At 36.5% G+C, this 23,373-nt stretch overlaps 1 protein-coding gene across 1 annotated transcript in view; it reads right to left on the reverse strand.

Annotated features, from left to right (window-relative positions):
* The window catches only part of ANGPT1 (angiopoietin 1), a gene marked incomplete at both ends in the record, with an annotated part of 250,965 nt that overhangs the window by 87,349 nt on the left and 140,243 nt on the right, over window positions 1-23,373 (reverse strand). The window contains 2 exon segments of the mRNA XM_079722584.1: window positions 1,787-1,908; window positions 12,413-12,568. Coding sequence (XP_079578710.1) covers window positions 1,787-1,908; window positions 12,413-12,568 — 278 coding nt within the window.

The following is a 23,373-nucleotide window of genomic DNA, read 5'->3' on the forward strand; positions in this document are numbered from 1 at the left end:
TTACTGATTAAAAAATGTATCTATCTCCACAGAAAGCAGGCTGCAAAACAGTATGCATAGCATGACACAACTTTCTGAGAAAACATATTTATATTTTTTATACAGCAACATATGAAGCTCTCTCAATGTGATGGGATTATGGTTTTTAATTTTCTTGTGTACCTTCTCACTTTTCTACAATAAATGTGTGTTATTTATAGAATTATAAAAACAACCTAAGAACACGTTAAAATTGTCATTATTTTACTTGTTCATTCCTAGACAAAGCTTTCACAATAGCATCTTGAAACGTGATTATAAATGGGGCTTGCTTTTAGCGACAAAGTTAAAGCATGGTAGGACCCCTAAATCAAGGGATAGTTGCCGTAAAGTATATCTGCTACATGTATGTGTCTGGTTACTGTGAAAATGCAGTGGGATAAATGGTACTTTTAAACAGGATTTTCAATTCCAGAACATTTCATCATGCAACCAGTTCAGAGTCAAGTCCTGTCAAGTTTATTTATAGTTATTTAGTTATACAGTTTACCCCATGACATAGCACAAAGATAAACAAATGTAGGACTTAGAAATACAAGTCACAAAACATGGATTGACCCCTTTCAGACTCTAAACCAAAACTCAGGTTTATCTTCTTCATGTAAAAGTTTAATTATAATCATTGTCATTAAGGCCTACACTTAGCATAAAGTTGGGAAATCTTTCTAGGTTGAAGACAGTACTGAGAGATCATGTGCTACAGTGGAAAGAGAAGGACTAGGAATAAAAAACCTGGATTACATTCCCAGTTGTGCCACCAGCAAGCTGTGTGACCTTGGATAGATCACTCACTTCCACTGAGTCTGTTCCCTCATCTGTAAAGTAAAAGGAGAACTAGCAGTTCATCTTAGGTGCCTTTCTGGTTTGGAACATGGTGGAAACTCTGGTTCCACCGAGACAATGGTATTTAATTAGTTTGTAGCAACACAAAGATCTTTAAATCCATATAATGCATAAGAACTGAAACTTCTTCAAGCTGTCCGAATATCCAGAAGAAAATGCAGTTAATATACAATATATTTGTTCTACAGAGGTCAGTGCTTTGATTGAATTGCCCATCATGAATGCCAGTGACTTCAAAATTATGTAGTCTATATATCATCCTGGCTATCAGGATCTGTAAGTCCCTTTCACTTACCTGAGATGATTCATAGTTTATAAAACACATCTATAAAGCTAACCAAAGAAATTTATTATGTTCAGAGTTAATGGATTTAAATGGAAGGGGGAAACAACATTTGAATCAGCTTTATAGGGAAATAATTTTCTGAAAAGAAAATTTGCTTCTCTCCCATGAAAGATCTCTGAATTCAAACCTTGTAGCTCTGTACAAGATTTAGGGCTGGTAGAGTGATAATTCTCAAGTTACAGAGTTTCAGAAGCTCTATCTTTTCCCTACTTTTTGGTTCTGCTGAAAATTGTCAATATTTTGTGTCACCAAATTTAGTCATAGAATCAATTAATTTTTGTGGATATGGTAAGATTTGAACAACTGAACATGAGATAAATTAGTGTTAAAAGTTATTAAAAGCAAATATTTCAAGAGTGTAAGCAACAGTATTAATCTTATTGTTGACATACTTGCTGTAGTCACCTTAAGCTCTCATTCCTTTTTATATTAAAAATTAATTTGGGTCTGTATTTTGCTTTTTGCAAATTACATCAATCTTTTTTTAAGAGTTGGCAGAGTGGTGGAGGATATAAATAAGTACAAATGTACATATTTTTGGAATATAACAATCTTCACCTGTTTTTCTCATGAATCTTTAGGATTTCATTTGTCTGTTGAAGAAGTTGTTTCTCTAGCTTGTATGTTGATAATGAATTCTCCAGCAGTTGTATTTCAAGTCGAGAAGTTTGATTTAGTACCTTAAGATAAAAGATAAAAACATTTCAATCTTTACAAAGAGTCAAAACAATTATTTTGGGGTTTTTATTTAGCTGTGTTTTCTTTTTAAGTAATATTTCTTCTAGAATAATTAAATGGTCTACATTCTACTAATTAATGCCTTACATGTCTCAAACATTATATTTGTTCAAGATTGAAGTTGCAGTTGAATGAGAAAACTGAGTTGTTAAATCCATTTTCATATTTCAATTTTCATTTCCTCAAACCCTAGGATGTTCCCCTGTGCTAAATGTCTTATATATATTATCTCCAATATTTACAAGTACAAGATAAATGTTAGTACAAGGTCTTAGATATTGTGTGTAACAAAGAATAACTACTAGGCATGTAAAACATGTCTGCCTTGATCCATCACCTCGCAAAAACTAATTAGAAATTTGCAAAAAACTCGTGATATAGTTTAGACAGATTCATGATAACAATTACTGAACACCTATCATGTTAGTTCATGTCAGCCCTTCCAGATGTCATCATATCACGGACATGGGTACACATTGAAAAGAGGAATTGTTATGATCAGTTTACAAATGAGGCAACTGAAGTTCAGAGAGAAGCCAGAACCACACAGGAACCAAGGGAAGAGTTGGGTTTCAAACCCAGACACTGTGACTCTAATTCTAATGCTTTACACAGAAAACCAAGAAGAGGGAGAAACAAACCATCCTGGGTCTTCATCTGAGGAGATGAAGTGACCAGGAACCCAGACTGCACTGAAGACAGACTGTTAGTTATCCTTTCAACTGCACTACGCTGGGTCCTCAAGAAACAGTAAATGTTCACCTCATCTTGAATCACAAAGACTCATGCTGATAGTCAAGCTTTAATATAACGTGAGTCTGAGCCATGAACCCAAACCTATCCATCCTCCAAGCAAACATCACACACTCCAGTCCTAGAAGATGCCTTCAAACTGTGCCACTGCCTTTGTCCTGCCCCCTTCTCCTTCTTCTTTAAGGGAGGTAAAAAGGGCAAGAAAGAAGGTAAAATTATAGTTTTAAAAGCTCCCTACTATGTCATTTGAGAATTTTTGAAACCACCATACCTTTTTTAGAACTATGTATTGAAAGGAACCTGGGAAACCTTCTGGAGGGTCAATATCAATCTAAAGGGTCCTCCTCTAAAAATGACACCAGTAGAACTTTCCTCCTTCTTTGTAGCAGGTCTAAACCCGGGATTATATCAGATGCACACAGAAAAAGCCTTTTCAAAATATACTGGCACAATCAGGGCTGGGCTTGGGCTAATGGAGATTGTGGGGAAAGGGGATGTATTTGCAGGGGGAGCAGGACAGGGACTAGGGTGAGATGAGAGAGGCAACTGCCTGAGTTGTAAAATTTAAGGATGTGTCAAAAAACTCAATAATCAAGATAAGTAATATTTGAATGCAACATTTTGAAAGATCAAAATTAATGTAAAAAAGTCCAAGTTGAACAGAATATCATTTTAAAATAAAGACAGGATATGCTACTACAAATATATGATTCAGTCTTGCATAACTTGCTCTCATTCTTTTCATCCTAGTCCCAGTCCTGCTGAAGGGGTTGGGCCAGGGGGTTAGGGAAAAGAACACTGAGATGGGGCATTTAGCTTTAAAAAAGCTACTATGATTCATTTATACAACTGTCATGAATATGGATCTGAAAATCAGTCTAAAAGTTACTACTACTAATTAAAACTCATATTTGTGGAGTGTTCCAGAGTTTTAAAAAAGTATTTCCCATCTTGAATTGCTTCATTTGAGGAAACACAGGAGCAAGAGGACCTGAGATTTGAAGATAGAGTTAAAAGCAGCCCAGAGAAAAAAATGGCAGAGAATGTAAAGATGAGGGATGCACAATATATAACTTTCAACTATTAAACATATTTTTGTCTGGGCAAGTTTTCTGTTTGTTTGTTCATTAACTAGAATGACTATTTATAAAATAATTAAATAGGGGATGACACATCTATATTTTTTAGTGAAGACCCTCAATGTGCCGTACATTGTCTCACTGAATCAAGCATATCATATGCTGTTAAATGAAATCTGTTTTCTCCTTTGTTCACTGTATCCTCTGATCACACTTCCTGATATTCTCAAATACCAAAACTTTTATTTTACAAAGGACAAAAATTGTTCTTTTCCATGTCTGAGAAGAGAACACTGAGAACAAAATGGGACCATCCAAAATTGAAAATGAAGTTGCCTGTATCTAAGTCTGGAGACACTATAGCTCCTAACTTTTCTCCACTTTGTCCTACAAAGTCCATTTGCTACACAGCAACCAGAGTGATCTTTTTAAAAACACAAATCAGACGTCATTTCCGATATTAAATAAGCTAATGACTTCCCTTTACAATCAGAACAAATTCCAAAGTTCTTGGCCTAGCCCTACAAGGTCCTATGTGGTCAGGACCCTGATTACTTCTCAGATCTCACTTCCTTTCAACTCACCCCCTTGTTTATTACGCTCCAATAATATTGGCCTTCTTTCTGCTACCCCAACATGCCAAATTCATCTCCATCTCAGGGTCTTTCCAGTTTCCCCCGCCTGGAATGTCCACCCCTTCGTGGACGCATGGCTGATTTCTTTTCATCATTCATGTCTTACCAAAGGAGGCCCTTCCTGGCTCTTCTCTGTAGAGGAGCTCCCCCATCATCCTCCATCAGGTGGCCTTGTTTTACTTTCTTTATGAAATCATCACTATTGGAAATCATCCTGTCAGTATGCTCATATGCTGCCTTTCTGCCCCGTGAGGATGTCAGCTGCACAGAGGCAGGACTACTCCATCTGGAGCCCTCCAAACCTCCAGAGCTCAGCATGGGGCCTGGAATCCTGGGGCACTCAGAGCTATTTGTTAGATGATACGCTAGGCAGTGGATAGTGAGTCGGTTTTCAAGTTGCGTCATGCTCAGAGGGTAGCAAGATAGGGTAGCAAGCCAGGTGAATATCAAGCTGGACTTCAATTATAACAGCCCAAATCTAAAGCAGCATCTGAATGTGGGAGAAAGAGGGGGACAAATCTCAGAAGTCCAGGCTAAGTGTCAGGTCATCTCAGGCCGATTTTGAGCACAAAAGCCAACCCCTTCTCTTCTTTCCCCATCACCTTAACCCAATAGCTGCTTTATTTCAACTCTCTCCCTTGATGTATTAAAATAGGCCTGAAGTTCAAAAGCAGGCAACTGACGAGAACTGTATAGGAAACTATGATAAATTGACCACTTTCTTTCCATGTGTCTATGGAAATTGCTGCTTAGCAATAATCTAAGTGTTCCATTAAAATGACAAAAGACATTTCCTTCTTTAGCCTAAACACATTCCAAAAGCATATACCAGAAAGAAAGAAAAGAAAGAAAGAGATAGAGAGAGAAGGAGAAAAAAGGAAAGGAAAGGAGAAGGAAAGCAAAGCAAAGGGGAAAGTGAAGAGTATATGACACAAGCCCCCACGAAACAATTTCAAAGCTTAAATTTTTCAGAATATACCACAGAGTAAGGAAGATATAAGACTTGGAACTGCGGATTTATGGACTATAAAATTTCAGTTCTTTCTTTAAAAAATAAGCAAAATTTTAAAAATAAAAATTACTATTTTTTTAAAGAAAGTGAGCTAGATAATTTCATCCAGCTTCCCTTTAATACCTGAGTGCCTCTAATCTTCCTTGAAAGGAAAATCTCCCACAAAAGAAAATTTCTTTCACTGGCATATTAACTTTGCAATCAGCCTTGCTGTAGGTTTGTGTTTTCTTTTACTTTAACTGTCTTTCAAATAAAAAATATAACACAAGGTATGATGTCTTGGCAATTAGACTTTTACAGAAGATTGAAGGCTGGTACATGTACATGGAATGAGAGTTAGATCACCATTTTACAAAATCAATGAAATAATTTATTTGGTCAGTGATGGGCAATGTGACAAAGTATCACCCTACAGTTTTCCTGTTAATTTCCAAGGGGAAAATGGACAATTGGAATGGAGAGCTATGGAGCCTTTTACCCTAACCAAGTTAAAATAGCGTCACTGAGAGGGTGGCAAGCTGGCATTTGTGCCTCCTGATGAGATGGAATAGGAGGTGACCAGTAATTCTACACAGTACTCCCACCACCATGTTCAACTCAACCTAATTAAGTCTGTAGACTTAATTTCCAGTTTAAAAAAAAGTACAGGGGATGGAAGAGTAAAAGAAATATTCAGACAATTTAAGAATATGGGACAGTATACAGAGCAAAACCTCAAGAAAAACAAGAAAGTCAAACAGAGAAAGACAAATATTGTATGTTATCACTTATATGTGGAGTCTAAAATATAAAACAAACTAGTGAATATAACAAAAAAGAAACAGACTCGCAGTTACAGAAAACAATTTAGTGGTTACCAGTGGGGAGAGGGAAGGTGAGGAGAGGCAAGATAGGGGTAGGGGATTAAGAGGTACAAACTACTATGTATAAAATAAGCCACAAGGATATATTGTACAGCACAGGGAATATAGTCAATATTTTATAATAACTATAAATGGAGTATAATCTTTAAAAATTGTGCATCACTCTGTTGTACACCTGAAATATATAATATTGTAAATCAACTATACCTCAATTTTTAAAAATGTAAGATTACTCCAAATTAAAAGGGACTATTAAGTCTTGAAAAGTAAAATGTCTATGAAATTTTTGGCAGAAAAATTGAGGAAATTTGAATGGGAAAATTAGTTAATCTTGGAGAATTATTAATTTTAGTCATAATAATATGTAGATAATACTAGAAAATTAGTTAATCTGGGAGAATTATTAATTTTAGTCATAATAATATATAGATAATACTATATATAATAATTATATTGTATATTTTAATTTATATTATATATAAACATATAATGTATTTATAATATAATGATAACCTCACTGGGTTATGGAGTTTAGTAGCGATAGTACTTGTATTACAGATGCAGAAATTTTGGGTAAAAGTAACTTGCCCAACAGAGCTAATTCACAGTAGAGCCATAATGGAAGCCAGGTAATCTGTCTGTAGTCTGAGTTCTTTCCCATAGGCTCATGCAGCTGTACACAAGTAGCTTCCCTCTGGAAAAGAAAGGTATCTCCCTTCAGTCAATAACAACTGCTATCAAAATGATTTCTTTCAATCACCAGGAGATCTTCTGCTTGTTGCAGCTGATGGCATCTGACTTCTCTCCAGTACTCACCCCAGTGCTACACTAGCATTACGAGGCAGGAAGATGGCCACATTTCTCATGTTCCTCATAGTACAGAGAAAATACATTCATCCAATGTTCTCAGTCAGTCAGAACATCTTTGCAGTAGGCTGCTTCTGTTCAAAGTCCTATTCTGACCCATCCCACTATTTGTGGGTATATATTACCATCAACACACAACCCTTGGGACATTGCCCTTGGCTTCGGAGCACTGGACTGAAATATACAGAAATTAAGAGACTAATATCAGTGAATTTAATCATTCAATAAGTATTTATTGAGAGCCTACTGTGTACCAAGTACTGTTTTAAATCCTAAGGATAGAACAGTAAGCAAGACAGACAAAATCCTTGCTCTCTAGAAGTTTGTTTCTTGGTGCAGGGATTAGCCAGCTTTTTCTGTAAAGGGCCATATAGTAAATATCTTAGTCTTGGCAGGCTCTGGTGAAACTACTCAATTCTGCTGTTTTATTGAGAAAGCACCAATATACAACATATAAAACTTTATTTACAAAAAAAGATGGCATTTCGAATTCGACCTATGGATCATGGTTCACTGAGCTCTCTCCTAATGGGTTATCAAACACTTTTTCCAGACCTTTTGAGAAAACTGATTACCAGGGTATTTTCCTTGGATGACCTTTAGCAAATTTATTTTTCTGCCATTTCAGTTAGGCCAAAGTTAAATATTTATTCAACTATCCTCTCATCAAGTTAAAGAGGTAGTGGCTCAACTTTGAGAGATGCCCTTTCTGTCCTTTCAAACCTGTTTCCACCTAGAGATTCAATCGCATTTATTAAATTGTTCCTGGACTGCCTTAAATTTATAATTGTATAATTCAAGTCCAAACAACAGGTGTGATAGTTTCTGACCTCTAAGAAGCAGATGATGAATTAGACTTGCAGGAAATTTATTAGGGGACACGCCTGTGAGAGAAAATTGGGAAGAAGCCAGAGTTGGCTAGGGTCACCTTCTGACTGGGATGTAGATCGAACCACAGCGAAGAAGAGATGGAAGGGAGTAAGGCTAACTGGAAGTTTTAGCCTGCAGGGAAGTTGTGCGAAAGTTTGGCAAGGCTGATGGAGAGCCCTTAGCCAAGTCATGTGTCAGTGGAGTCCTGCAGCTCCCAGGAATGGGTCTAAGTATCACTGCCACAATGTGTCATTGGCTGGAAGTGGCCCCTGAGAATTGTGGTCTCTGCACCAACACAGTGATGGATTTCAGAGCACAGCAGCTGGGGCCACTGGTCTATTACATCCCCCCCCACACACACACAGCAGGAGACTGGAAAGATGCATTGTTATAACTGTGGGGAAAGGTTCCATAGCTAATTAACTTGATGGAAAGTCAAGAAAGAAATGGTTTAGAAAAGTTTTGTCACATTAACTCAATTAAGCTCACTGAGGATAAAGACTTTTACTTATTGTTGTATTCTATTTAGTACCTATTAAAATACCTTGCATCAAGGAGGTACTCAAAATATATCTTTAAAATTTTTATTAAATTCTATTTCTAACACTATGGCTCCATATAAGTCATTGGAAGTTGAAGGAAACTTAAGCTCAGTGTCTATAGAACTTCCCTATAATTACACAGCCAGCAAGCAGCAAGGACAACAATGGATGCTAGGATTACATGAAATGATGTGCAGACACATGGTAAAACGCCAATAGCTAGTGGTACCTTCAGCAGCAGCTGCATCTTAATCATTTATAGAAAACATTCAGTTGCTACTATTAGGTCCACATTAATTTGCTTTATCTTATTTCCACTTTATCCCGTGCTTGGACCCAAGTTGTGTCTGCAGCCTTTGAGAGAGAAAGGAATCATAAGAGGGAGGCACTACAGATAGAGAGCTGGTAAAGCAGGTAGACTCATGCCAGATTGCCTGGGTTCAAATCTTCCCTCTAACATTTACTAGTATTTTCGCCTGGGGAAAGTTGCTTTACCTCTCTGAGTTTCAGTTTCCACATTTTTAAACAAGGGATGATAATAGTACCTACCCCATCAAGTTTTAAAAAAATTATTAAAAAGCTAATAAATGTAAAATTGCTTAAAAAAAGTCAAGCACAGATTATTAGAGGTAAATTTTAATGTCATTTTTTGTCTACTAGTGTACCTCTAATCAAAATTGGCCTGAGGAAGAAGTCAGAAATAGATTCACACTACAGGAAGGGACATGAATAATGTCTGAAACTAAGCCCTTCATACTACACACTTGGAAAGAGGAACTTGAAGGAGAGGAGATATTGGTATGAACTGATAAGAGAGTAAGAAAAACACTGCAAGCTGAACTAAGGAGGAAGGAACAGGCCCAGTGCTGGTTCCTGATCTCACCACCATGACCAGCAGGGTTACTTAGATATACTCATTCTCTGTCTCTTTTCTGATCATGATACCTATTGGGCACAAGAATATTTTTAAGTGCCACTGCAATAAAACTAAGGCTCTACCACCTTTTGTTAAATTCAAGTCAAGAAGGTCAGCAGAGAACTAGAAAGCAATAAGTTACTTATCTTTATAACAACAACATGTGAAAGCTAGGGCACTAAAATATACTGCAAAACCACTGGCATGTGTTCCTAAAATAACTGAGGACCTGAAATCAGTTTAGGAAAAGCAGCACTTACCAACGAGAAACAAAGTAGAATGAATATGGGAGGAAAAACGTGGGAGCATGCCCGGATAGCCCTAAAGGATCTATTGGTTTATAAATGCTTATTATTAAAGACTAGAGCATTTTGAGATTAAGGAATAATCCAGGATTCACTTGGCCTTGCATCAGAACTTGAGTGCACTTGAATGATTAGGTCTAAGTAGATGATGTACTGTTGCAAAGGTTCAAATAAGCACCTCATGGATATACATTCACATGAAAAAGGGATGAAGCATCACAGCTACGAATAGCAGAGACGATTAGAAGATATTAAAATGAAGATGAAAAGAACACCCAGGATTCACTCTTAAGGTAGGACCTAGATTGTCCGAGCCACTGTCAGCCACTGTCTCCACCTTCCTCTCATTGCAGGTTCTGATGGATTTGTGATTTTTGAGATGTTTTCCAGGTTTCAGCTATATTAAAATTCTTCTTGGAGCATCTAATAAATTTTCATTGGCCTTTAATGACTATTCAACTTTAGCTGCTCTATATAGGGAATAGGCTTATTTCCTATGAATTTTCTGTGCTATTGTCCATAAAGTACACATCTCTTAGCCTTAAGGATGCAGAACAAGTTGTTATCTCTTAAAATTTTACATAGCATGCATCTTAGCAGTTTGGAGATTGGTATGCTGACAATGGAAATTTTTTCCCCAACCACTTCAATTCCCAGTTGGAAAGAGAACAAAAACAACTCAATTTGGGGGATGGAAAAAAATGAAACAAAATGCTGCCATGTATGTCATAAAACTTATAAAAGAAATGCATAAAAATTTCAAATGTTTGACCAAGTAGGGTAATATTAATTGTGTATTTCTGTCTTTGAATATATAGAATGCTTTGTAGGAGATGGTGAGCATTCAGTTCTAGTAAAAATAAGAGAGGACACACTCACATTATTCATACCACAAGAAGCTTCATACCACTGAGCAAGCTTGGTTCATAGATCAACAAGCTTGCTCAGTGTGATGATAATAGATTACATAGTCTTGTAATTTTTAGTTATAAAATGTAATTTTCCCTTCCTCATCCCCCATAATTATCTGATGATAGTGTGCAACAAAAATTATTTTCCAAAGCCTATGTGATTTATTGTTCCAATGTGATCCAAATTTAAGCTCTTATTCAATTAGACAATTATTAGTATTACTGATCAAGGAGGACAGAGGAAGAAATGAGTAGGAATCATTCTGAGTACCAAAGTCAATTCACTAGCTGTATCAGTGTGAGAAAATCATTCAAACTTCCTGTTCTAAACAGTCTTCACAAACATCATCTGTCCACTGGAAAGTGGTGTGCATAATATAAAACACTCTATCCACGTAAATTATTATTGTTATATCTCTTTAAATATCAACATTTGATCTGTGTGATGCCATTAACACAAATGACACAAGATAGAAATAAGGTTGCATATTATTTTTGAATTTATACTGTTAAGAGTTAAACAGTAAAGGCCATTAGAGGTGGCTTTAATGTCTTGGTAACCTACATAAGCAAACCAAAATCTAAGCCAGACTCAATGCACTTGAATCTAAGAAAGTAAAATTTAAGAACAACCAATCACAAACAGCCATCTAGGCTTTCCCAAATAAGGCAACTGCTTAAGCTGTAGCCAATCAAATAATTTCCTTGCTTTGCTTCTGCATCTTCTCTATTAAAACTTTTCCCTTAGCTCCTGCAGTAGAGCTAAATACTTTCAGTTAGGTGCTGCCCAATTTGAATCAATGTTCACTCAAACTCTTGAAAATTTTAATGTGCCTCAGTTTATCTTTTAACAATATACTTCACCTTTGATTCCAGAAATCAACTATTACATTGAGACAGAATCATCCTCTGGATTTCAGAATGGTAACAGGAATAACCCATTTCCATGGTTAAAAGGGGACCAAGAGATCATCTTCCAGTCATCAAAAATAATATTTTCATTAAACTGTAATGGTAGGCTTGTGACAGTGATAATTAAAAGGCATTTTACTGATTTGTACATAAAAATATCATTGTCCAGAGTAGGGTAATATATATATATATATATATATATATATATATATATATATATATATATATATGCATGTACACGAAGAGTTTTAATTGACTTCTCATTATAAAATCATGCTGAATAAAAACAAAATCTGCACATTCCAGATCAGTTTATTTGGGGTTTTCCTTCCTATCCACTGACTGCACAAAACCTCTGCAGGTGCCATTACTGTTAGAGTACTACTGGAGATAAAACAGGACAGGTCAAAAATGTACATCAAAGGCACCAATTTGACACAAATGGTTATTCTGTTTGACATATATCACATCACAGTTGGTAGCTGAAGTGTTTATTTGAAATTTAAATGCTGATTAAGTCCTTTGCCTGTTTTTGGAAGCACATACAAACAGTCCTAGTCCTGTTTTTGCAAGCACATACAAAGCTAAATATACCAACTCTCATGAAATCAAAAGAAACATGCATAGCATGTCAGGCAGTCATTGTTGTTATTACCAATAAACAAAAATGTATATGTTTCCCCAATCCCAGAGCTGAAATGTGCTCTGTGTTTATGGAGTAAGTTAAAGGAGGAAAAATCATCTGGGTTAAGAGTTTGACGACTCTGGCTCAGGGGTGTACCTGGGTCTCAACATCTGTCAGCTTTCTGGTCTGCTCTGCGGTCTGAGAGAGGAGGCTGGTCCCTATCTCGAGCATGGTGGCTGTGTGGTTCTGAACTGCATTTTGCTGTATCTGAGCCATCTCCGACTTCATATTTTCCACAATGTAATTCTCAATCTGCAAGAGATAAAGGACAAAACATACTACATTATAAGCAAAGCCTTTCAGTTGAAGCATGTAATATTTACAATGATAAAACAAGACACAGCTGGCAAATCAGCCATCTGGCAGGAATCCTCAGCATCTCTGGGAGCTGGGGAAATGGGAGCAGAGCACACAGGAACACAGTTGCTAACAAACCCGTAATATACTGATGCACATATATAATCAACACAGTCATAATGAGAATTCACACTTGGATAGTGCTTTCTCATTTAACCCTTACAGCAAAGATAGAGAGTTAAGCACAGATGACCTCACTGTTCTTTTTATTTTATAGCTGAGGAAACAGAATTAGAGAAGGTCAACGATGATTCTAAGGTCACCAGCAAAAATTCAGCAGAGTTAGTACAACAATTGAAATCTAAATCTTGGTTCTCTGGTCTTTTCATTATACCATATTGAACACTTATCTCTGAGAAATCTTCAGCCTCCTCTGTAATGAAAAATAAAAGACCATGCTGGGTTAGGGAAATGGGACAAGGAGTGGGAGGGGGGCAGATACCCAAAACACAAGCCTTTAAGGGAATCTTGACGTATAGGCAACAGCATATGAAATGAGCTGCAGAGCCTCAGAGCTAGCTAAAACTATGCTCAGTGCTCCTTTGCAAGCTCCAAAAAAGGCACTGAAAATATGGTCCATAAAGCAGCATTTGCCCTTCTTGCATTGGGGAACGTTTAGTCCTTTATGGTGCCATCTTAGAGAATACTATGGTTGTAAAATAAATGGTACCATAGCGGGCAAGAATTATTATTAAGTGACTTACTATGAGGGAGCCCGTTAAGCACTTGGGAGAATAAAACTGAGCATATTTCTTATATGCTTGAAAAATACAGAAAGAAGCCTGCACTTCCCTGTCAGGGCACTTAATTCTCCCCAACAACTGTGTGGTGACTACATTTTATTACCCAATTACACATAAGGGGAAACTGCATCCCAGAGAAGTCTGGTCCAAGGCCACACACCACAAAAACAGCCAGACTTGGATTTGAGTGCTGAAGTCCTTAACTTTCATACCAACACTGCTAACCACTTGATAGTTCTGCCAAGTCGTGCTTCATAAGCTGGGTTCCAAATTATTAACAGCTAGGTGATTTTTACTGATTTAGTGAACCAAAATACATCCACTATTTTATCTATAGTAACAATATTGTCATGTAATAAATATAGCTTAAAACTAAATTCTTCTTTGTAACTTTGGCAGTTCACGTCCTAACAACATTTCTTGCTTATTTCTATTTATCAAACATGAGTCTGTACCAAGCTAAAGAAAATGAAAGGTCAGAATCAAACTCATATTGTTATTAATAGGTTCTGACTTTGTTCTTGGTCAATATACGGTAACTCCCCTTCAACCTTTCAACTCCCCTTCCCAAGTTAGAAGTAGGGGGAAAGTTTCAACTCACAAAAATTTATTATAAAACAAATACACAATAGATTAGAACACATACCTGCAAATTATCTTAACAAAACTTAAGGTCTCTAGGGTAAATTTAATCTTGGCTTTATTCCAACTGAACTAACATATTTTAACAACAGTGGAAGGGTAGAGGAAAGGAGGGTGGGTTGGAGTAACAGACATCTATTGTTTTAGATTCTGCATCATATGTTCCCTCTTTTCGAAATAACTTCCCTTAACTTTCTTTTGGGAAACTGTCTTTTCCTCCTTCAGAACAAATGCTTTGGGTGGAGCTGTCCCACCCTAACTTCAGGGTTAGGTACATGTTTGAGCCTGACAATCCAGAATGTTCTGCTCCTGCTTAGAGAGAATAAATTGTTCAAGAATGGAAAGGTACTGTAAGCAAGGCCAGTAAGTCTCAGTTATGCAATTTTGTCTAACTAGCCTACAAAAGAACTTCTTTTTCCTCTGTGGTAAGCTGGTAACATATATGCCTGACACTGTTGATGCCCCATTTTGCCACCACAAAACTAGAGCCAGTCTAAGAATGAGGCTAAGTCAGAAAGACAGATACGTAGGTAGATAGCCAGATAGCCAGGTGATACAGATAGCAGGATACTTTTAGAGCACCTCCGTCCTGTCATGTTTTTAGCCAGATCCACCCTTGGACACTGAGTTATAAATTCTGTGATGTCCCCTTGAGCGGCCCACTTTTTTTTTTCTTTTGCATCAATCACATTGATTTAGTTTCTAACAAAACCAAAAAAGTCTTGACTGATAAATCTGATGGATGCTTAGCGAAGGAAGCCTCAGACAGGCACACATCAGCAGTATGTTCCTTGCTTATCCAGGGAATTTGGGGCTTCATATAAATGTGTATATTCTCAAAAATGGCAGATAAGTCTCCATCATGGAGATGATACCTACCATTTATAGCTGACATTTATCCACTGTCTACCATGTGGCAGGCACTGAGCTAAGTGCTTTCCTTTCACAAAAGCGCTTAAATCTCACAACTTTACATGGTAGGTATTGTTATAGCCGTTTATACGTTAAGACTACGGAGGCTTAGAAAATCCACAACTTGCTCAAGAACAAACAAGAATTTGGCACCCCCAGTGTCAAAACCCAGGTTTTTAACCTCTAACCTATTCATCTTAAACATTACTTAATTACCCTATGCATTTTATTACATAGGTCCTAAACCTTGTGTGTTTATCCAAACTGCATGGGGAGCGTTTTAAAAATGCAACACACCAGAACTTTGAATCAGAATTTTCAAGGGTATGTACTAGGACACTATATATTTTTAAAACTTCCTAGTGTAATTCTGATTCAGGCAAAGAGCAATGCTTCTCCAAGTGTGGTCCACAGAATAACTGCCTAAATCAGAACTATTTATGAACAGTCTTCTATGAGATAAGAAAATCATAGCAGAATGCAAACTATCTATGTTGCTAAGCTCACTGGTGTGTGTGTGTATGTGCGTGTGTGTGTATGTGCATGTGTGTGTTTGTATACGCATATGTGTATGTATGTATGTATGTATATATATATATATATATATATATATATATATATATATATATATATAAAGAAAGTAATGCTCCAATGCTTTAATTTACATTCTGGTGCTAGCTTCTTACCTTGTTCACAAAATGGCAATTTCCTTGAGTAAAAGTGATTTAGACCATCAAATTATTCTATGTCAGATTCCCTGCTTACCAAGAAATTTCAAATAACAACTTGGTTTCCTATGCAGATTTCTCTCCTGAGAGAAAGTTCACTAATCAGTGAGCTCCAATACAGATGTGCTTGATAATTACATATCAATTTCTTATGCAGTTGGTTAGTGGAGTCAGTTCCCAGACTTTGATTTGCTCTGGGTGTAATAATAATCATGTGCCCCAGTCTCCATAGAGGAGGACACCCTCTGGCACAGAGCGACTATTACATCAACATTCAGCAGCTTTGTGGTCCTTTCTCTGTTAGATACTATCTATTCATCTATTCTGTATTATTGTGCTTTTTTTTTAAACTGTAAAAATTAACACCAGCAAAGCAAAATATCTGCTTTATGCCAGTATTTATCACAAAGAGCTTCCCAATTCTGCTGACCCTGTTGTAGAAATAAAGTAGGTCTCCAACCTATCCTAAAATTCTTATTTGGGCTGCCATGATGAGTAACATGAATCTAACTCTAGCTAATTATTTTTTAATCAAATGGGGCTGCTCTAAGAGTAACTGCTTTTTAATGCAAAAGGTAATGGCACACTGAAGTAGCAAAAACCAGATGTAGTTGATTTAAAGGCTGAGGAGAGAGGCAGAAGTCAAATATACAATGTGTGATTAATAAGGAGGACTACTTTCATCTTAATCTCTAAACATTCCTCTGTAGATGTATAACTGTGAAATCCATCTTCATGTGCTATACTAGCCTGGTTCAGAAAAGATTTGTAACAAATTTGATTGTCTTCATATATTCTGTACTGGTTTCAAAATTTGTTTACAGAATATGATGGCTACTTCAAGGTTCAACATTTTATAAACATCTAAGATGTGAATCTTAAGCTTAGCATTTGCTGACCACAAGAGCTAATGGGTTATAAAGTAGGAGATTCCCAATCTGAATCATAAAATTATTTGACTATACTGTCACTCTCAGTGTCTGACTCCAGAGTTGTATAAAGTATTGGCCAAAAAACTAGTAAGAGGATGTAGGATGTGATTTGAAGGGACATAATAAATGGTAAACGATGATTTTAACGTAAGGAAATAATGTCACATCTGTAAAGTGAGTTAGTGTTTACAAAGAGCTTTCATACACTGTCTGACTTGATTCTTATACCAACGTTACAAGGGAAGTATTGACTCCATTTATGGTTTAAGAAATTGAGGCTCAGAGGCCTTAGGTGTCTTGTTAAAAATGAAAGAAAGGACTCAAATCTATCTTCTGACGTTCCACTAACCTCAGAGTTATGGGAACTGTTTCGTTGTTGGATTGGTTGGCTGGTTGACTGACTGATTAATTGATTTACTGATTTCATTTTTAGCCAGCTCATTGAAAATTCATTTACTTTTTCCTTTTAGAAAAACGCAACATTAGAGGGTGATTACTTCACTGTGCTTCACCATATTAGAGGCGAAATTAATTTGAGATGAGGTGAGAGGTCTAGGGCCAGGTATTTGGAAAATTCACTTTGCTAGCACTTTTAATTCAATGGGTCATTAAAAATCCTCTCATCAACGCCTACCTTTTTTTCTTAGTATGCAGTTTATAATAATATGTTTGTCTTCTTCCTCCGATTTTATTTCTTACAAACTACTGTTAAATATAACAAAGGTAATAACAACAATGACAATATGCTAAGCCTCTACCACAGCTAGGTTATGTACCAGGTTTTACAAATATATATCTCATTGACTACTTGTAACAATCCAGCCACTCTATTATTTTTTCTCATTTCACTGATAAGGAAACAGGCTCCAGAAGTTAAGTAAATTGTCTATGATCACATAATAAGTTGCGGTAGAGCTGTTAGGCTGCTTTGAAAGGAGCTAGATGGCCCCTCAGGATATGCTCCTTTTATAGGATGGTCACCCATCAAGCACAAGCACACTATCACAAACGTCATAGACAAATTCTGGTAACACACAATATTCATGCAGGGAATACATAAATTGCAGGCTACAGAATGGATGACGTGAAAGTGTCCAAAGACAGATAATTTTTCATTTTTTTATTTAATTATTTTTCACAGTGATTGATGGCTGTAATATCCTGGGAAATGTTATAGGTGGTGAGAAAGGAAATGTACAGTCCACTGTATGACAAGTAGCATTATTAAACAGAGAAAAAAATATTTTTAATAAGTGAAGATTATCAGCCATTTGTAGTTCACTCATAAATTGCACACCCATGTCTTTTGCCCAATGACGAGTACAGAATTAATGCTATCATTTTCCACTACAAAAGAGAGTTCTGGGAGACATCTCTTACTGGGCCCTCAAAATTCCTGCCACTTCATGTTCATGAGAACCAAAATCTGTGTGAGATTATGATATGTCTTGCATGTGAAATGCATTCTCTATCATTTCACTTCAAGAGGTCACTTCAAGGAATCTCTTAAATCTCTTAAACGACAGCTTATCTTAAAGCACAAAGAACAGAATTTCCCCATGTAATTCTTAAGAAAATAACATTTTAAGCCCTATAAAAATTGACAAAGGCATTGTTCACTTAAAATATGTTGTAGATTAAGTGGACTCTCATTGAATGTTGCTGCATATGGTATTACTCAGTTATGGCAAAACAACCATGAAATAAAGTAAAAGGGTAAATATGGGAAAGCAATAAAAAGGTAAAGCAATGCAAAAAAATGCCTTAAATGTTGATGCTTTTATCAAATATCATTGTTTCATAAATCCATGGCAATCCTGAAAATGCAACCAAATCTAGGTTTATGGTTTTATATAAAAGAAGGCTGAGGCCAAATATATTACTTGCTAGAATTTCTACTATTAGAATTTCCAGTATACTGCTTCTTTTATGAAATGGAGAAGTAGAATTAATTGTCTTTATAGACAATAAATCTATTTAGCTGACATTTGAAACAGCTTTTGTACTGATATGTGTGACATGCATCCCATTTTTCATTTCGGTATCTGAAAAAATACTACTTACAGAAGAAAGAAAACCATTAGAATAAGTGAGCTGGAAGAGACATTAAATATTATGAGCTCCAAGAATCTCATTTTATAGTCGTGGTGACTGAGGTTCAGAGAGGTTAGAGAAAGCAAGGTGAAACAACTAATTAATGTCAGATGCCAGGCTGTGGTCACTCAGTGTGTGGGAAACTCAGACTTAACATCAGCAGGCTGAGTCAACAACAACGGCTGCTGGTATTGTTGGCCTACCCCACATTTCTTTTCCTATCCCTTGTTTCCTGCTACTTGCTTTACTTCTGATAGTTCCTGATTTGAGGCTACCCTTTCACAATATTAATTCATGCTTAGTTAGCAGTTCTGGGGATTTTAACTTTGTTTTCTGGACTCTACCCTTGCTTTCCAGCACTAATGCCCACTAGCTGCTCCTTAGTCAATGAGCCTCAGTATCCCCCTGATTTTATTCTCCCTATGCATCACCCCACAAATGGAAAAAAACTGAGACCAGACTCTGTATTAGTTCAGGCTTATTAACCCTGCATCAGTTCACTTCAGTCCTAGCAAATATGTGATGAACGCATACTATGCACTAAGTCTGGTACCAGATATTACCAATACAAAGAGTTGAGTCTTGTCGGAAACAGACGGTTATAGATGGGTCATTTCAATAGACTTGGTGAATACTCTGGAGTTTACCTCTGACTGTATTTCTTCCTGTAAATATTCTTATCTCTTTTTGATAAGAAGAAGCTCTCAGCTACTGAAATTAATAATGCTGAGGGGACGTTTGTTATATCCCCTCCAAAAGAGTAACAGCAACACCCTTGCTGAGGCATATGGAGAAGCTAAGCTTCAACGGTACCCCAGAAAAATCCCATATGAATAAATTCTTATTCAATCATTTTTCTTAGTTATGACTCTTTTAAGACCACATTTTTGTGGCTGCTGAAAGTTGCCATTTCACATACAGTGCCCCATCGTTGCGTCAGGACCCAGGAAAATCATTCTCTCTTCACATAAACAGATGAGATGTTTCCTGCACCAAAACACACTTCACTAGCCTGGAACCTCTCTTTTACATCCCACCTTCTCACACACAGGAAAAGTCAGAGTCATGAAACTTTAAAAATATTTATAAATGTCTGCTTAATTTTTCTCTTTACATTTTTTAAAGGGAGATGAAATGTAAAAAACACACTCAGCCAGGAGTCAGGTTATCTGGGTTTTAATCCAGGTACTGTTGTTGATTTACTCTGTGAACTTGGACAAGTCACTTAAGCAAATTGGGTTTTAGATCTTCATCTAGAAATGAAGGGCTGGTTTAGATTCTTTTTAATATCTTTTGAAGCTCTCAAATTACTTCATTTAAAACATCCTTTACAAAGCACAGGAGTCTGCAATGTTTTAATTTTTATTTATTATAGAAAATCAAACTATGGATGGATATGTCTATAAAATATATAGTACATATCCTTGTGGCAGTTAGAAAACAATGACACAGGAACACAACAGAAAAGTCATGGATCAAATCTCTATAGCAGGCACATCTGTTTTAAGATAAAGAGCTAGAACCTCTGATTCCCTTAATCTCCAGGCACCATTCTGCCCAAAATATATTCCTTGCCTTCCTCCAACACAACCTGGCTATCTTCCTATGTTTCTTATGTCAATGAGTGGCACTACCACCACCTTCCCATTCATCCAAGTCACAGGAAGCATCTTTGACTATTCCTTATCTTCATTTTCTGTATTCAGTCAGCACCAGATTGTGTTGCTTCTGTTTCCTGAAGGGTGCCTAGGTCCATCCTTCTCCCCTCTTCCCCTTCTCTCTGCCGTATCTTTCTATCCTCACTGGCACTGACTTAGGGCAGACTCTTGTTATTTTTCTTCTGGATTTGTTAATGGCCTAATAACTGGTCTCCTGAATGTAGACTTGCTTCCTCCAATCTATCATCCGTGGCATAACCAAAGGATTCGATTGATCTAGAACACAGATTTGGCCTTGCCACGCCACTTCTTAAACTCTTTCAGCAGCTTCCACTACCTGCAGCTAAAGTCACAACTCCTTAATCAGCAATGAAGAATCCTTATGATCCAGACTTGATTTCCCTCTCCCTACATGTACCTTATGCTCCAGACCTACCAAATTATTTGCCTTTTTCCAAACATCCATTATTTTCTTTTGCTTCCATGCCTTTACATATAATTTGCTCTGATTGGAAAGTTCCTTTTCTACCTCATCCTCCCTTTTCCTGGGATAGGTCCTGATTTTCAATATCAGTTCAAATTTTTTCTTCTCAAGGAAACTTTTCACTTTTAGTTATATTTGTTCCTGAAAGTATGAAATATCACATTACCAACTTTCAGTGAGGTCTTTTTGAATGTCAATGGGACCAATGTAAATGATGCAAAAGTAGATAGGTCTGAAGACAAATATCCTCACTCACGGGACCACATAATCCTATCTTGTCTTCCTGTATCTTCCTTACTTTTCTTTTCTCAGTCATCTCTGTTGTGGGTAATTATTTAAATTAAGTAAAATCCAGCAAACACCTTGAAAATGAGCCATGTGTTAATCACTGGACTATACAATGAAAGCAAAAGAATGAGTAAAACTTGACTCTGATGATCAAGACTGTTTATAATGCAAGTGTGTTACGAGTGCTGGAATGAAGGTACACATGTCCTTCCTGCCTGCTGGGGTAGGATGAAGGAAGGAATGACTCTTCTAAATGAGGGAATCAAGGACATCTTCCCAGAAGCAATCCCAAATGAATATGGCAGGGAGGGCACAAATTTCTTATGTCTGCCTTAATACACAAAAATGTGGCCTGGAAAACCTGGAGGATGCAGGGATAAAGAAAGAAGCCAGAAAGACTATGACAGCATGCAAGGAACTGTGCTTGCTTAGGTAAGGTGACTTTTCTGACCACCTCTTGAAATGTACTGTTCAGGAAATCAAGAGATAAATCAGTCAGAAGCATGGGCATGCCAGTGAGGCCACACACACAGGGCAAGGGCATGCTATCAGATTTTTAATGTGAGATTCATTAGAAAGCTCAGACAGATAAATTTCTTAGCACTTAACTAAATTTTCAAACACACTAAGCATAAAATTTACCCCTTTAATAAAACATATAAGTGCATTTCTGTGTGTGTATATATGTTGTATGTGTGTATTTACTTTCACACATATGCTCTCACACATATATTCTTATACTCTCAACCTACATGTTTCAGATTTTACATTCACACTTTGTGGTTCTGTTCATTTCATTGTAGTTTACTTCATTAAAGATTCAAGTAAAATAACTAATGCATCACTTTCCTCTGGATGAGGTATGTTTTATGTCAGATTTAATCAGTATAGATAATGCCTGTTAAACAGTCATGGACAGCTTCAATATCTGCCCAGCAACTAAGAAACCTTTCTCCCAAATTCTGAATTTACACTTAGATGACAGAAAAAAGGGAAGAACCACAAAGCAACTTTGTATACATGGTTTTTGTATCAGTGAAAGTGATAGTTTTTAAACTAAAGAACATATTGTTTCAAACAGAAAACTGCAAACATAAATTCCTTTAATTTAATGCTTTTTAGTTTCTTATCTGGAATGAAATTTAACCCCCCCCCCCCCACATTACATAAAATGCATTCTGGTTCACTTAAAAAGAAAGAGCTTTGACATCTGAACTAGAGACCACCCCAACAGACAGTAGGTTGTGGGCAACTGATAGGGTAAAAGAGACTCTCCACAGAATAATTCGAAGAAACATCTTCTGTAAACTACATTTTTTTCCTCCTATGACAAATGGCAGTGATGCAAACAAGTAACTTATGATGTTCATTTTTTTAAGGGAAACCTCCTGTGTTAAATGAAAACACTGCAAGACAGATCATGAAATCTAATTACTCAGCAGATGATATAAGATACACACTAACAAAAATTCAAAAGCCTTAATAATGAAGGAATTTATAGATTTTCAGGAATACCACTAGTAGGTAGAAAAATGCCATCATTTTACTCTGGTATTTCATATAAAATTGCAAGGTATTAGCACTTAAAATCTAACCTTATTCCAATAAAACCCCGCTGTTCAACATTCTGACTTTTTAGGCTATTACTTTCCCACACATGCTGTTTCTTTTTTTTGAAATAGAGTTGCTCTATTGGTCTTCCTTATCGTCTATAATATCTCTTAAGTTTATGATTGCTTTTTTAAATTAACTTGTATCTGCCTAAAGGTGGCAAAATCAATGGTAAGAGCATGTGTGCATGTATGTATTTTTCCTATAATAGGGGATTCCTCAATGGAATGTACAAGAAGTTTGTACAGGCATAAAACTGTCAAAGTCATTGTATAATACACATTCCAAAGCATTCTGTGTGAGGTCTAATTTTTCCTGAATAATATTTGTTGAGTAGTTTTTATTTAAATTACCTTTGGTCTAAGTACTAGAAAGATTAGTAGGCTGGAAATAGTCATTCAAAGCATAAGAAAGGGACAGTGATTGTTGACATCTTATAAATGAAATAAAATCCCCATTTTTCCTCACTTTGATCAAAGGATGACAGACACTGGACATTGTTTCTTCTTTCACAAAGACCATTTTGGTGCCCTAGTGATGCTTGTTACATCTCAAGTGTTATTGGAAGGGAGCCCTAATTACCATTACAATGAATTAGTCTCTCTTAG

This window comes from Hyperoodon ampullatus (assembly GCF_949752795.1).
Source record: "Hyperoodon ampullatus genome assembly, chromosome: 17".
NCBI lineage: Eukaryota > Metazoa > Chordata > Mammalia > Artiodactyla > Ziphiidae > Hyperoodon > Hyperoodon ampullatus.